Source organism: Phyllopteryx taeniolatus, chromosome 5 (genome assembly GCF_024500385.1).
Source record: "Phyllopteryx taeniolatus isolate TA_2022b chromosome 5, UOR_Ptae_1.2, whole genome shotgun sequence".
Lineage (NCBI taxonomy): Eukaryota > Metazoa > Chordata > Actinopteri > Syngnathiformes > Syngnathidae > Phyllopteryx > Phyllopteryx taeniolatus.
The window spans coordinates 29,678,689-29,694,924 of record NC_084506.1 but is presented as its reverse complement, the minus strand read 5'-3'; the positions used below and the strand labels follow the sequence as shown (position 1 = coordinate 29,694,924).

Below are 16,236 nucleotides of genomic sequence, written 5' to 3'. Positions count from 1 at the left end.
TGAATGAAACACACTTTTTTTGGTTTTGTGATTTTGTTTTCCCATACAGAATTCTTTACATTGAAACTAAATAGACTTGATGTGTTGTCATACTTTTGTCTACATAGTTAATTCATATGCCAAACCAATTCATAATAATATCATGTGTGGTTGTGTGGTTATCCTGTTGCTAGTGTGGTGACCTCTGTTGACCACTGTTGTGTGGCTCATAATATAGAATTGTGTAGATAATCTGATCTGTGAAGATCAATAGTGGGAAATATTAGGTCAACGTGACCTCGGAGCAAGCAGAGGAAGTGAGCAATGTTTCAATATGAAGTGAAACTGACTCCAACACACAACGGTGACAGTAAAGTTAATCGTGCATCGTTGCTGCCTAATCGAGATCAGATGATGGTTAAACATGTTCAAGTTTAATAGGGTTAAAAAAATAAATAATCCAATGAAGTCATTGTTTGAGCTGGCTGCTCTTGCAAGCTTAGCGGTTGGTTGCACACAATGGATGCAACTAAATGTGCCTCAGGAACATCACACTACATTGTTCTCGTTAAATTACCTGTTAATCTTGATTAGCCTTAAAGGAGACTTTTATTTTATTTATTTTTTTTAGCTGTTGTGGCAGGCTGCTATTATAATTCATAAAGTTAACCAGCATTTCTTGACCAGAAGTTTTACCTTGTAATAATATAATTACATATTAAGTAATTGTTTCTTGCAAGTTTTATAATAATAAGGCATATCATTTATATAGAGCACTTTTCATGATACTCAAAGATGCTTCACAATTACACACATTTTAGGCGGGCTAACACGCATACATTTTGGAATAACCACTATCAACCAGCCACATTTATAGCAGGATTTGCATCACAAAGAACTAAAACGTGTCTTAGATACCCAGGAGTCCGCCCACAGGGATTCAAACCTGTGCGATTGAAGCCAGTGACGTCGTCAGTGAGGAGCAGTGACCTGTGTGCTGTAAGTGCACTGGGTGTGTTTGTGCCAGAAATACAAGTCAGTTGGGTTTTGGATGTTGTGCTGCACTGGGAGTGGAACGTACGTGTAATTGTTTAGAAAAGAGACGTTGCTCAGTCTGCCTTCTAGTGGCCATGCAAGGTATTACAGTATATATATCAACTCTCAGATGGTGAACAGTAAGTATGGCGTCAACTCAGCTTACATTCTTCTTGCCGTACACGTAAAGTGTAAACGAAGAGTAGTTGTCCATCATTCATTCATTTTTCTAGAGCACTTGTCTTCATTGGGTTCACGGGTGAGCTGGAACCTATTCCAGTTGACTGCAGGCAAAGTACTCTCTGGACTGGTCCCGAGCCAATCACAGGGCATACATAGACAAACATCTACGCTCACACTCACATCTATGGATAATTTAAGTCTCCTCAATGCACCTAATGTGCATGTTTTTGGAGGACCTGCAAACGCCCCAAGCACGGACGACCAAAGCCGTGATTCGAACTCAGAACGTCAGAACTCTGAGGCAGATGTGCTCACCACTATTAAACCATGCTGCCCCTGTAGTTGATCATGATTGTTAAAAGTATTTAAGAAGACAAACACTCCGAACAGGTGATACAGCATAAAGATGGTTTATTGAACAAAGTTGACTGAAAACACGATAGTAAGGCTACAGATGACTATTGAAACCCTGCTGGTCCAATTGTGTAACACTGCAGGGAGACATGTCACTTACACATCAAACATGGCCTCTGGTTTTCAACACAAGACGTGCATATGTACAATTTATACATCCATAAAAACAGCATGAATTCAAATAACTATTCTACAGCATATACACTGTATAGATCAAGGAAGTGATGGTTATGCCCTAAGATAAATAGAGAATATCCTTTATAAATTGACAACAAATCGCATGTTTTAGTATAAAATAAAATAAAAGCAAAAATATCCACCATGCTGTGTTCTAATAATAAGAAAGAGGAGCTACTGCATAAAGACCAACGTAAGACCATGAAAGAGTCACGGTGCTCATCAATATGTGGGCTCAGTATGCTGGGGCATTATGGATCCCGCAGCAGAGCACCATGGTGAAGATCATCTCAAAGATCTAAAAGGAAACAAAGAAAAATCACACAAGATTAACTCACAAGATACATGCGTAAGCACGCAGGGAGACGGCGAGGCACCCAGCTCACCATGATGACGGCCACCACCAGCGCGGCCAGGCCAATCAGATAAAGCTTCTCCGAAAAGAGCTCGATCAGTTTGTCGTGACAGCTCTGTTTGGAAGTACACGACAGCTGATGAATGACACATTTTTCAACTCTGCACCAACACAACCCGGTCACCGACTACCAAAACTTTATAGATGATACATGTTGTTCACTGTGCATGTAATATCCAATGTTTTTTTTCGCCCTTAGTATGCATACGACATTAGATACAACTGTCATTTCAGTGACATGTTGATTAGCAGGTGCAAAGAAGCAGGAAACTGCATTTTAACATGTGAGAACCCAAAATTATGGAGCTAATCATAAAAATTCTGATGTAATATATACAACAATTAACTTGATTTTTAGGACAACTTGAACTATAACACAACTAACACCTAGGGTTAAAAATCTGATATATAAAGGGGTAAAAAGGAAAAATAGCATTTTGATGGTTGGCTATTAAAAGCAGACAAACGTTAGCTAGCCAGATCTAAACACAATAAATAGTTATGGTCAAAATAAAAAAGTAGATTAGGACAATGTTGACGCCAACTGAGTAGGTTTAATCTCTACAAATGAACCCTAACAGTTGAGACCCTTTCGGCTTCAGAAATATAAAAGTGGTTATGTACTCATTAGCATACCATGTAATTGAGGCTAATCGCCCAGCAAGTTATCAATTTAACAGTAAACTGTGCTAAATGGCTGACACGCATTGCTTTACATTTTAATCCTTGTTAGCGTTTCCATTTTAAGAGTTGATAGTAATAACTAGGATTCATATATTTATTTCTCCCCTCCTCCCCCCAATGTTGTGGTTCCTTTTAGCATTTGTCTGTATTGTCTAATAGACAAGCTGGCTTGACTGCAGATCCTAATTGCAATTAACCCAAACAATGAAAATAAATAAGGGAACATTCGTTACCTGAGACCTCAGAAAATCTTCCGGAGACTTTCTGGGACACAATGTGCTGGCGACTTGTTTGAAGAGCGCCGTGTCGTCTCCTTTACCACAACAGTCGAGCTGGAGAGAAGGTCACGGACACAAATCACAAGGTAATTATTCAAATGTACTCTAACTGGCCACAAAATTAGGTATACTTGCATAATTCAATTTCATTTCATTTAATCGTATTTTGTCTGTGCTTTGTCGCTACAACTCAGCTAAATAAGGTAACCAAAACAGAAACAGCTTTGAGTATACAGTGCAGTTCTACACCACAACAAACTTTAGACACAATAGTAAGCATATTGTGAAACTAATAGCTCTCAAAACTGGTCAATATTATCTTTGTAAAGGCATTTCTTGCTCTTGTATTATATATAATTACACTGTGCAGTTTATGTACCTAATATCGGGGCTATTAAAACACACAAAACCATTTTATTGAGAGACTATGAACCCAAACTGTAAGAGTTTGACGTACCGTGGTGTGAAAAACATCCAGCACCTTGATGGCGGCATCTTTACTGGGAGAGCCCGAGACATCCACAGCCTTGATGTATGCCGAGTCGTAGAAGTTGATCAGTTCTTTGGAGATCTGCGGAAAGCTCGTTGTTACTGTCAATGCGAATCACTGATGTGATGAGCAACCGTTGCAAATGTGTATGGCTGTCCTCACTGTGTCTCTGTTCATGAAACCCCAGATAGCTGCAGCCACTTCACAGGCAAAGAGGATGATCAAAAAGAAGAAGAACTGCAGAAAATACATAGACTTTAATTATTGTTTGTTATGCACAATCAGTGAGGCAGACATGCTGTCCACTTACTGGACATTATGCATCAATTATACAGAGAAATATATGGATGCATCAATCACTATCCATATCTGACATAGTTGTCTTGATACTAATAAGTGATATAAATGTGATGACAAACAACCATTCAGACTCACTGCATATTCAAATCTATGGGCAATTTAGAAGTATAGCTAGACAGACGGAAATCCAACCATTAGGGATTGAACAGACTAGTCCACGCAACGACTTTACCACTCCACCGTAATGATAATAGCTTGAAGTCTATAAATCGCCAATTACGTGTTTTGGCGCGTTTAAACATTTTAAATGACAGATTCATTCATGGTCTTGCAGACAGTCGGATCTTATAAAACTCTTGCTACAATCAACATAACAAAACTGCAGCTTTGCTACAATACATAATGCAAAGCATTTCCTCCTGTCATTTTTTTAGGTGCAACAATCGATTAATCGACAACTAATCGATGAACACATTTATCAACAACAACTATTTTGACAATCGGTAATCGTTTAGCGACCTTGCTTAATTTAAAATTGTTTAAATCCTCGGAATATCAGCCTCTCAACAGTCAATATTCTCAGATTTCTGTAGTTCTCATGAAAGCAGATTGACAATCTGTGTGTTTAACCAAAATGAGATATTTACAAACATCGGCTTTTACTTTTGAAAAAAATAAATACATTTGTGCCTATTTGATGTCAGATTACGGATCAAACCAGTAACTGAATCATAATTTATGTTCTTGCATTTTCTGCGCTGTCAATTTTAAATATCCTGTTGTTAATAAAGGGATGGAAATTAAAAAGTTTTTTTAAATCTAACTAATCGGTTAATTGAAAAAATTATCGACAGATTAATCAATTATTAATCCATAGTTGCAGCCCTGATACTACTATTATATAGCCTACCTACTGTTAGTGAGTCACGGCCCTGCAGTTGTGTTACGTGAATTGGTGTTAGACTTTCACAATTCCCAACTGTCTGTGAGGCAATGAAGGTGTCTGAATGTGAACGGATGAGCGAGCGATAAACAAGTTGTGAGATAGAGCAACTGAGGATGACAGGGAGAGTACGTGAGCGAACCTGTTTGAAGGCGCGCACACTAAAAGAAAAATATCAATGACCTCATCGATTAAGCAAATTCGACACAACTATCCACACCTTAGCATTGACTGTTTTTGAAATGTGGAAGAAACCCATTCAGGTAGAGAGAGAGCCTGACTCGGAAAGGAATTAACATGGATCCCTAATTGATTAATCAGTCAAGGTGTCCCAAGGATTTTGTCCACGTTGTGTATTTTAGATGGAAAAGTCATTATTTTCTCACCGTTCCCAACAGACACTGAGATTCCTGAATGGCACCGTAACAGCCGAGGAAGCCCACCAGCATCATCACAGCTCCTACAGCTATCAGTATGTAAACACCTGCCAAAACACACACACACACGAACATGAAATATGATACATGAGGCAATGGAGTAAGCTCACCACCACCACCAGGGGGCGGCAAAGACAGCGTAGTGCGTGTAGGTTGTCCGTTCATTGATCCACGCATTGTTTGGTAATGGACTTCCTGGATGTGTTTTGCGTTCCCTGTGGGGTGACACGACATTATTGACATCCTGGAGATAAACTGCTCCCAGATCCTGTGTGCGGAAAAAGGGGCGGAGCCTCAGACACACTGAGCCCCACCCCCTGCACAATAAACACCTCTGACCTCTCACCCCCCTGGAATTATCCATCCCACGCAGGAGACATGAGCACTGCGAAGATAAACACATCTAAACATTCTCATACTTGAGAGCAATATCTTTCCTGACATTCTCCAGTGATTATGACGCAAGGTGGTACTGTAGCAAGAAGTCAATGAATGGCAATAAAGCTCTAGTTACAGCAGACCTATATTACTACTCCTACTACTACAACTAATAATCATAATCCTAATAATATCCATCCATTTTTTTCTCCTGCTTATCCTGTTCAGGGTCACGGGGAGCTGGATCTTTTCCCAGCTGACTTCAGGCAACAGAGGGACTACACCCTGGACTGCTCGCCAGTCAATCACAGGCCACATACACAGACGGAAAACCATCCACACTCACATTCACATCTTTACTGAGTGGGAATGAAATCCACATTGCCTGCACTGAGTCAGGCGAGTGTGCCACAACACCAGTCATCATCATCATCATCATCATCATCATCATCATACAGAGGACATTTAACAAAAGCTAAAATTCCCCCAACAATTGTCAATTCCTACCTAATGTGAATTTTTATCATTTATAATGTAATATTCAAATTTCTAGAATGATGAATTCGGGGTTTTCATTGTATGCTATCAACAAAACTATTTAAAACAACCATGAAATGTTTTACTCTGTGTGTCGTGAATCTATGGGTTTCACTTTTTGACTTAAACTACTGGAATAAATTAAGTTTTCCCACAATATTCAAATTCATTCTCGTGACCCTGAACAGGATAAGCGGTGTAGAAAATGGATGGGTGGATTCTAATTCATTGAGATGCACCTGAACACGAGCAAAACAAACGTAGCAATAAACACATGTACCCTAGTACTCCTGTTCAGCCTGTATATGCTACCCTTGGGCCAAATTCTTCAGGACTTTAATTTTGACTATCATAGCTATGCAGATGACACACAGTTATATCTAGCAGTGTCTCCAGATGACTACAGTTCAATTGAGTTGTGTCACTGTCTAAAACAGAAATGTTTGGATGAGCCAAAATTTTCTTCAGTTAAACCACAAAACTGAGATCATTGTTTTTGGCAATAAAGAAAAGAGAATTGCTGTTAGTAAATACCTGGAGTCCCTCTCTGTAAAAAAACAAAGACCAAGTCCGAAACCTTGGTGTTCTGAAAGATTCAGACCTGACTTTCAACAGACATACCAAATCAATAACTAAAACTGCCTTCTACCATCTGAAGAACATATCCAAAGTGAAGGCTTGCATGTGTCAAGCAGACCAGGAGAAGCTCATCCATGCTTTTATCTCAAGTAGACTTGACTATTGTAATGGTCTTCTGACTGGACTCCCTAAAAAGAGCATTAAACAGCTGCAGCTCATTCAGAATGCTGCAGCTCGGGTTCTGACCAGAACAAAGAGATCAGAGCATATTACTCCAATTCTAAAGTCTTTACACTGGCTCCCAGTCAGCTTGAGAATAGATTTGAAAGTTCTGCTACGGGTCTATAAATCATTAAACGGTTTAGCTCCTGAATACATGAATGAAATGCGAATGAAATATAAACCCAGTAGAGCTCTGAGATCGACAGACTCAGGTCAAATAGTGGAGCACAGAGTCCAAAGCAAACATGGTGAAGCAGCATTTAGTTATTATGCTGCACCCAAATGGAATAAGTTGCCAACAGAAGTGACGAATGTTTTTAAGTCCAGGTTAAAAACTCTTCTTTTTTCCCATGCTTTTTAGAGCATTTCCACGTTTAAATGATATTTCTTGCAATGTATGCTGTTTTAATTGTATTTTTATTGTGTTTTATTCTCTTTGTTTTAAATGTTTATAAGCTGTATCTTTGTTTTTAAATGCTTTTTATCATGTAAAGCACATTGAGTTACCTATATAAATAAATTTGCTTTGCTTAGTAAACATGATTCAAAATAAAGAACTAATTGTGCCAATTTTGTCAACAATGTGGTTGTGGTTTCTCCGTTTGTCTGTTGGCTCAAGGACCGCTGCACTGGGGAAAGGACTCAAATTAAAATAAAAACTCACTTCAATGTGATATGCACTGACACCACATCAGCATTCATGAGGTAAAAAATGAGATTCAGGTCAAAAGTGTTTTGCAGATTCAACAGTGTCTCAGAGTACTTTAAAACTCAGCAATTCCAAGGCCTTTGCCCTTTATTGTTCTCTCTCTACTGGAACGTCACCTGAAAAATGAAATCCTTTCAGGCAGATACATTGGGAGCAGTCTGATTTGGAAAACAACATACACGGTAATACAGCTCAACAGTGGTTGAAAAAAAGAGACTGAGAAATTCAGACTCTCGGCAGACCTCACATGCAGCACGCACAAACCTTCCAAATATCTAGATCAACCCTCCTCCTTTACTCCCCCGCCTCTTTCAAGACCCTGAGGTTTTTTGTTAGCGCGAGCCCAGCTACCAGGCTTGGTAACCCAGCAATGTGGCAAAAGCAGGCATTATTTCCACTGCCTTCCATTACTATGACAACACCCTTTGAGGTTTGACGGCCATTGAGATGGCAACTGGGGAAGTTCATTTATTTCTTGTCTCTCTGTGTAATCTCTAAGGGTGGAGCGGAGGGGAGGGGAGGATGAACCGCCGCTAAAAGCCCCACTTGGATGTCTCTCTTCTCATCCATTTACAAAAAAAGGGTGGCAAAGTCAATTCCCCGCTGTCTTTCACATTGGTCCCAGTCTTTAATGCGTGCTTGTTGATCTATGATAAGGATTAATCATTAAAAGGAGTCATATATGAGCCTTCATGACAGAAACACAGAGTGGAAGTGACTGAGCAGACATAGAAGTGAACGCTCCAATGACTTGTTGTCCACCGGGGTGGCACACCTAAAGGCACTTAAAAAAAAAATTATAATAAAAGGTATAATGGGCATAAATAAATAAATAAAAGGAAAGTGTACGGAAAGGGGGGAAAACAAATCCTGTAATTAGCCCTGTGTGGTACTTAAATACAAATTATTGGACAGAAATTAGACATTTTTGGGTCTTTAGTAACCGTTATAACAACAATCACTTGCAGAAGAGCACACCTTTCTCTAACAGTGTGGCTTTAAAACAGTGTTTCCGAACCAGCGTGCCACAACGCGAGTGTGCCGGGAGAGAACATCAGGTGTGCTGTGGGAATTTATCCAGTTCAACTTATTTGGTCTCAAAATTATTATTCATTTACAGAAATAATCTCTCGTTGTTCACCTGTCTGTGCCCGCGACGTACAATGACGGGCATACAAATTAAATGCTCCTCCACTAGATGGCAGAAGGTGCATTTGACCCGTGTAGCCACCTGTTGCCATTCTTACAACGGAATCATAGCTTTGTGTTCAGGTTTTATCCGACTATGTACAGTACATTTGTTAGTAAATTGAGTTAGTCATTTTTGTAGTCTGTGTCTCAATTTCAAACTGGGGGCTGGCAAACAACCAATTGGGCGTGACCGTTTGCCTTTTCTTTTCTTTTTTCATTGGCTTCCAGTGCACTTATGATTGATCCCTGTGAACACTGCCTAGCAACTGGTTGAGAGATGAACTTAAAAAAAAAAAATAACCAGAGTAACTCAAAGGATCAATGTTGCAGTGCCTGCTAACATTTTATTTAATTTGTGAAGTTTTATTATAAATCATGTTGACTGTTTATTGCCTGCTCGGTTTAGTGCATTGCTCTTGTGAAATATATCGGAAGTAATAAAAATACATTGGGCGGTAAGAAAGAGAACAGTATACTGTGCATAGCCTACTTGTGTGGCTGTTGCACCACCGTTTTCTCATATAAAACAAAGCGGGTGAAAAAAGGGGTCTTCCCCGAACTGTTCTTACAAAGTTGAAAGCATAGAATTACATAATATGTCTTGGTAAGACGAAGAATTAAGATTCAGGGGATCTTGCACATATCAAGAGCAATACATTCAAGAGGTGTGTCTCAAAATTTTACAGTGCCCATCAACATTTTTGTGTTCTTTCCCTTTTCTCATTTCTCAAACAAGTCTGAAAAGCGACGTGCCAGCAGCAACTGCGCTCAAGCACTCACTGCCTCGGAGTTTGGACAAAATGTATTTTGAGACTTACATAAACACCACATTGGTGTGCCAGTGTGCTAAAAACATCCAGGCCAAACTGTAATTTGAGGGTTAATGTGCAGATGTCCAAGGTTATTTGAATTATGCCAGGGCATATGTTTAAGGGCGGGTGAAAAAATGAAACAATCCCTTGATCTTGCTTGGGTGGGCCTCTACAAAATCACTAGTGGGCCTTTCCTCTATAAAAAGCCTGAGTTTGCAACGCTTCCTTATACTTACTGAGGAGGTAAGTATGGGACAACAGGGACAGGGCCGAATTGAAATGAATAGGTTCACAGCAGTTCACCGCCACAACAAGGCAACATGATGAAAATGTTTAAATGGTATCATGTTTCGCATGTTTTGGGCATCACTTGTGGGTGACTGAAGGCACTGAAGGAAAATGATGGGTGTCATTATTTAACGTGGTGAAGCAACCTGAAGAGTGCATTCCTGATTCTGGAATTTCGTTGAGATTTTGTGACGGAAACAAAACAACACCCAGATATTTCAGAGCAGATGAACACACGTGATGGCTTTACTTTTGCACCATGCTCACACTCCCGTTACTCAGTGCCCACACCAGCCACAACATCTGTTGACAACATCTGGCCTCTCTCAATGAAGCATGTTCTTTTTTTTATTTATTATTTTTTTTTTTAAGGACTTTGGCCGTAAGATTGAATGCATCACCTTCGTAGTGTCAGACTGACAGCCGGGGTAAAAATGTCACGCTGTGGATCTACACAGGCCCTGTTTCCTGGTCTTTTCTCGAAGGTTAAATGCAGTTTCGATTTGTGCCCCCAGTCGAAAGTTCTTAAACATGATCTTCCTGTCCCGTAGAAAGAAAGTACTATGAGCGATGAGATACAGGATGTATGTTTGTAAGTCATGTCTGAGCAACTTCAAGGGTTGAATACATTTCGAAAAAAATATATAACGAGCTTTAATAAGGCTCCATTTAACATTCACTTCCAGCCAATGTTTCCCTTCTTATTATTAAATATTTAAGCTTCACTTTGGAAATGGATGCCTATCAAACGATCACTTCATTCGGTTTATCTATTGAGAGCCAGTATAAAAAAAAATTATGCTTTTACAATTGAATAATGGTCAGTATTGATTGACACTGTCAGAGTTACGAATCAAAAACGTGTTTATGATTGTGGTTGTATTTTTTATTGGTGTAGAACAGCACAGCATCATACAGTATCATATCATACATAGGGCCTGCTTTACTAAGATTCTAAATAGCGGGTGCTAAATAGCATGTTCAGTGTTGCCAACAGGTGTTAAATTGGTGGAGAACGGCATATTTAAAAAAAAAAAAAAAAAAAAGTTTTGCGCTTTAGGTAGAGCTGATGGTTTTCACCAGGGAATGTCTAGGAGAACACTGTAAGCGCAAGATTATGTTTGAAGTGATGGAATTGGAAGTGTTACGTGGAATGCTCACAAACGGTTACAGAAAATAAATCTATCGCTCTAATCATTTTGGGGAAGCCAGCAACCGCATAAAAAGACGTGATTCGTTTGATTTAACTTGTCCCAAGTGTGTGGGAATTGGATGTATGTGCCAATCCTGACAATAGATCGATAGCTAGATAGCTAGCTAGATAGCTAGATAGATAATTTTAAATAACTTTGTTGTGCTATGGTGGCATTGCTTTACGTGCTAAATTAATATTTACATATGCTATATAACTATGCAAGTTTGTGCCTGTTTTTGCATGTGGCAACCCTTAGTAAGTGAGGCCCATCATGTTTTGGTTACTTTAGTCAACTAAATGAGAGGGCCAAAAATACACTGCTGTATGAGAACTGTTCTCAATATGATGAATTCTAATGTAGCCAAATAAGGTAACCAAGTTGTTTGCGACACCTGATGCAGTACAGTTTGACACCACTACATACTACGACCACAAAAATAAACAGTTCCAATAATAAATACTGAGCATAATTGCCTTAGGGCGACACCTCACATGAGAAGCCATTACTGTTTATCTTGGTGAGAGGATATGAATGAAAGTAGTGGATGCTCTCATTGCTTTTTCATTATCTTTTCACCGTTAAGTCCACGTCCATCGGGGCAGAGCGAGGCGTCCGGCTGGAGTGGAACACTATGGCCTCGCATGCTGTAACTCTTCACGAAAGTCACAAAGACATTTTTTCCATTGTTGATTGTTCAGCCTTGCTGGATGTCTGCAGTCTTCTAATGACAAATTATTTGTAAGGAGAACACTTTTGTATACAAAGTTGAAGATCCTGAAAGTCGTACAAGTCATTGTTTTATTTTTAATTTTTTTTCTCCACAGCCAACATGTCGACTCAGTCTATTAAATAATACAGACTGACCAAGCAACCACAAAGCTTAAGATGTGCTCTCATGCTCCCTGCTGACAGACAGATAAGGCTTTAACACAATCTGTAAAACAAAACTAGGTGATGATTACGACTATTAACTCAAGGGTCCCCCCCCCCCCCCCCCCCAACACACTTTTACAGCCATTAGTGCACTTCAACTCCTTTTGAACATATCGTCAAGTTATTCTGAGCTGCCCTGGACCACATTATGAAGAGTCGCTGTACAGGCGACCTATCACACTGTGAGGCTGCTATGGTTTGCCTTTTTTTTTTTGCAACTGTGGGAAAATAGTAATATGCAGAGCCCTCATGCTAAGATTAATACAGTATTGTTACCTACAGTATTTTAGCCCGCTGTCTAGCTACAGAATTTGAATGTTAAAAACAAACCCAATCCGTAGCTTCTGCTCGAAATTTGTAATCAATACTTTGCAATTTAAAAAACAACAAAACTTTCAAACGACAATATAAAGAGCACTTGTGCTTTGCACATCTGTCACTTCTAAAATGATGGCTGGTATGATGATGCAAACCCCTTCCTCTTTCATCTCCATTGTGTTTTTAGGTATCTTCAAAGGGTGCGTAGGTATTTTAGTTTGAATTAGTTGTATTAGATAGTGGCTATCTCACCTTTGTATCAACAGTTACAGATGTTAAAATGTTACTTAACACCTGTAGAGTTAATCAAGGCTTTATGATGATTATTTCCGATGGGGAAAAAGTCAAACTGGTCAACTGGTTGCAGTATTTCTTTGATATATTCCTATAAAAACTCTACATTTGTATTGTCTGTGAGGAACCACTTGACTCACTGATATAGAAGGTGCCTGGTGCTTGTTGGCCTTCAAACTGAAGAATGAGGAGGTTGCTTGTTTGACTGTCGTGACGGAGCCACAGGGCCACTCCTAAGATCACTCCTCCAGCCAGCTGCGATGAAAGAAGGGATATCGTCAGCATGTCATTCTCAGTCCTTTGGTCAAATCTTGCAAGGAGCAATCCTAACTTAGTGAAAGCGATATATATTAGATAAGATCAAATGAGTGGTCTAAACATTCTGCTAATGTTTGCGTGTAGCTCCACTGGGAGGCTGTGAACTGTCCACTGGCCTTTCAAGGAAGTGATGAGAGGACATCCTGACACGGCTTTGACCTACAGCACAGTCCATGGCCTCAAATAACTAACTCCAAAACTACTTCGTCAACTTTATCTCCGCTGTTTTTCTCCTGTGCTACATTGAAGAAATGAGGACCACAAGATGAGCGGTACGACATTGTCACACATGCTGTGATTATACAAAAGTTATATTAATGTCCTTTTTCTTGAGGGGGGGGGTAATTCCCTTGTATATACAAAGTTATCTACCCATTTAGTGCCATGACTGCATTGTATTGTTCTCCAAGAGACAGGAAGCTAAATTCTTGACATGAAAAATGGCAGTTTTTCACAATGACAAGCCAACAGAGGAAACACTCATGTGTGGCATGTCCAGGATATGCTGTTCGCCTAAAAAAAGATAAATGGCGACAAAAAGCGAGTGGAATTTCACAGGCCATCAATCCCGGGAGTTTGGGAAGCAAGAATAAAGACAGCGAACATGTTTTCAGGAAGTATAATGTGATGGCGGTAAGTTACATATACAGTATAACTTTGTGTAAAACAAGGGACAGAAGTGTTGCCCAAGTGTTTTTCTGAGCCCGTGAAAAGTTCAAAGGCAGCACAGCTCTCCACCCCCCGCCCACCCCCCAAATCTGTTGAGTGTCTCTTTTTTAAGTGTTTATTCTGGGGTGTCTCTGAGAAATCATCCATTAGCTGGGAATTTTTAAATCTTTCCCTGTAGCCCATTACTCTATTTCTAATAAAGTCACATAGTTAAAGTAAGATGTACAGAAAGAGGAGTAAAGGCTAATCCCATGTTTAGATTGAAGCCCACCTAGCCTGAAATCCTCACCTCGCCTTCCCCTTTTCAGCCAGCCCACACTGCTGCTTGACCATGCACAAAATTACTGTCGGGTTAGCGCGACATTTGGTGCGCTTTGCCTCCTCAATTGATGCTGTTCTCCTCACACAATTATTCAATCAAAATGGGAAACTCAGTGCATCTAAGCCATAAACGACACAGATGTACTTATGTCTTATGCAGCTCAGTTAAACAGAGATTCAGTTTCTAACCAAAAACATTAAATGATGAAAAGTAAAAGACACAACTTACCCAGAAAATAAAATTAAAGAAGAATAACATATATTTAATGCATTGCGTGCATCCTGTCACCGCCATGTTGCCCGCTTTTTTAAAATCTGTTTCTCTTTTAGCCCAGTTTGATTCTGGGGCCGGTCAACAGTCCAGAATCAAACACACTCTCTGCCAGTTGAGGTATAAGAGCCTCAATGCTGCAAACTCCTCCTTTATATTGAAGAGTGAAAACTGAGACATGGAACTGCCCACCAGGAGGGGGAAGACAGTGAATAACATGGCCCCCGTCTGCACAAGTGAACAGGGAGCCCCACTTGTCTGAACAAGTATGAGGAAAAAAATAAATAAATAAAAAAAAAAAATAAATAAAAAAAAAAAAAATATATATATATATATATATATATATATATATATATATATATATAACTTTGGCTCCCAAAAAGTTCAGGGAAACATCAATATACACATAATTCATCAAAACCATAAACCTCTTAAGGGATAATGTTCAAATTTCCAAAATCACATAAGTCGCCAGCCAATCAATTCTACACACCCCTGTTCAAATCCCAGGTCTTTTTATATTAAAAAAAATGAGACTAAGTTCATTTTAAAACATTTTCCTCCATTAATGTGACCTATGATCTGTTCATTCTTTTTTGTTAAGCTTTTTGAGAGGGAAAGTACAAATAAACAATTGAAATAATGTGGGGGCACAAGTTTGCATGCCCCCATAATTGAGATGTGAAATAACATTCAAATCACATTCAAACTCATGCTAAATGGGAGGCGACACACACCTGCCACCATTTAACGTGCCTCTGATTAGCCCCGTCTGATTTAAGTTCAGATGTTCTAGAAGGCTTTTTTTTTTTTGCTTTCAAGCAGAAGCTTGAAGGTTTTGTGCCAACAATGACTGCTATTTGGAACTGTTCATAATTCCCTCCACCTTGTCTAAAGCCCCAGTTACAGCTGAAGAAAAACATCCCTAAAGCATGATGCCGCCACCACCATTCTTTAAAGAAAACATGAAGGACCAGGCGAAATACATTTAATTTTATTTTAATGGGATTCAAATTAAACGGTCAAACATTTCAGAAAAGCATTATCATTAAACAAAACATAACCATAAAGAAATTAATGATGGTTGTTGTTCAGTCATCAGTCATATTTAAAAAAACAAACAAACATATATATATATATATATATATATATATATATATATATATATATATATATATATATATATATATATATATAACATATTTATATAACCACTAGGTGGCGGTGGCATATTAGAATGAAAGTGGTCACCTTTCTTATAATCTCTAGGGGGCGGTGGCATTTTGGTATGAAAGTATACAGCTTTTTTATAATCACTAGATGGCGGCATACATTTATAAAATGTGAATTTTTTTTCCATTTGCCCCTATACCTATGTATAATGGGCACTATTGACTTTTGCCATTTTTTTGGGTGGGAAAAAAATGCACATTATAGACGATAAAGTACGGTAATTGTTGTGCTGTGTTGGTTGGTTGGTTGTTGTTGTTTTTTTGTTTTGTCTACCTCCCCATGGAGAGCAGATGCAAATGAGCTTTTAGCTAAAGCTTGTCCAATTTCTTTTAATTGTGCAATGTCCCTGTAAAAATCAACAATTCAAATTAAAATAAAACATAATAAAACCTTCAGCCGGAACTGGGGCCTCAGTCAAGGTGGAGGGAATTATGAACAGTTCAAATACCAGTCAATGTTACCACAAAACCTCCAGGCTTCTGCTAGCAAAAAAAAATGCCAGAAATAGCCTACTAGGACTTTTGAACTGTATTTGGGGTTAATCAGAGGCACTTCAATGGTGGCAGGTGTGTGCTGACTCCTATTCAACATGAGTTTGAATGTGATTGATTAATTCTGAACACAGCCACATC

The 16,236-nt window shown here is 39.0% G+C and overlaps 1 protein-coding gene across 1 annotated transcript; it reads right to left on the bottom strand.

The window, feature by feature from the left end:
• Positions 1 to 1,591: 1,591 nt before the first annotated feature.
• Positions 1,592 to 14,502, bottom strand: LOC133478522 (CD81 antigen-like). Its single transcript, XM_061774673.1, has 8 exons — positions 14,330 to 14,502; positions 12,933 to 13,047; positions 5,285 to 5,382; positions 3,818 to 3,892; positions 3,623 to 3,736; positions 3,121 to 3,219; positions 2,175 to 2,258; positions 1,592 to 2,086 (listed from the first exon to the last, which is right to left on the bottom strand). Exons 1-8 carry the CDS (start codon positions 14,393 to 14,395, stop codon positions 2,024 to 2,026), a joined length of 714 nt encoding a protein of 237 aa, XP_061630657.1. The 5' UTR covers positions 14,396 to 14,502; the 3' UTR covers positions 1,592 to 2,023.
• Between the last annotated feature and the right edge of the window lie 1,734 nt (positions 14,503 to 16,236).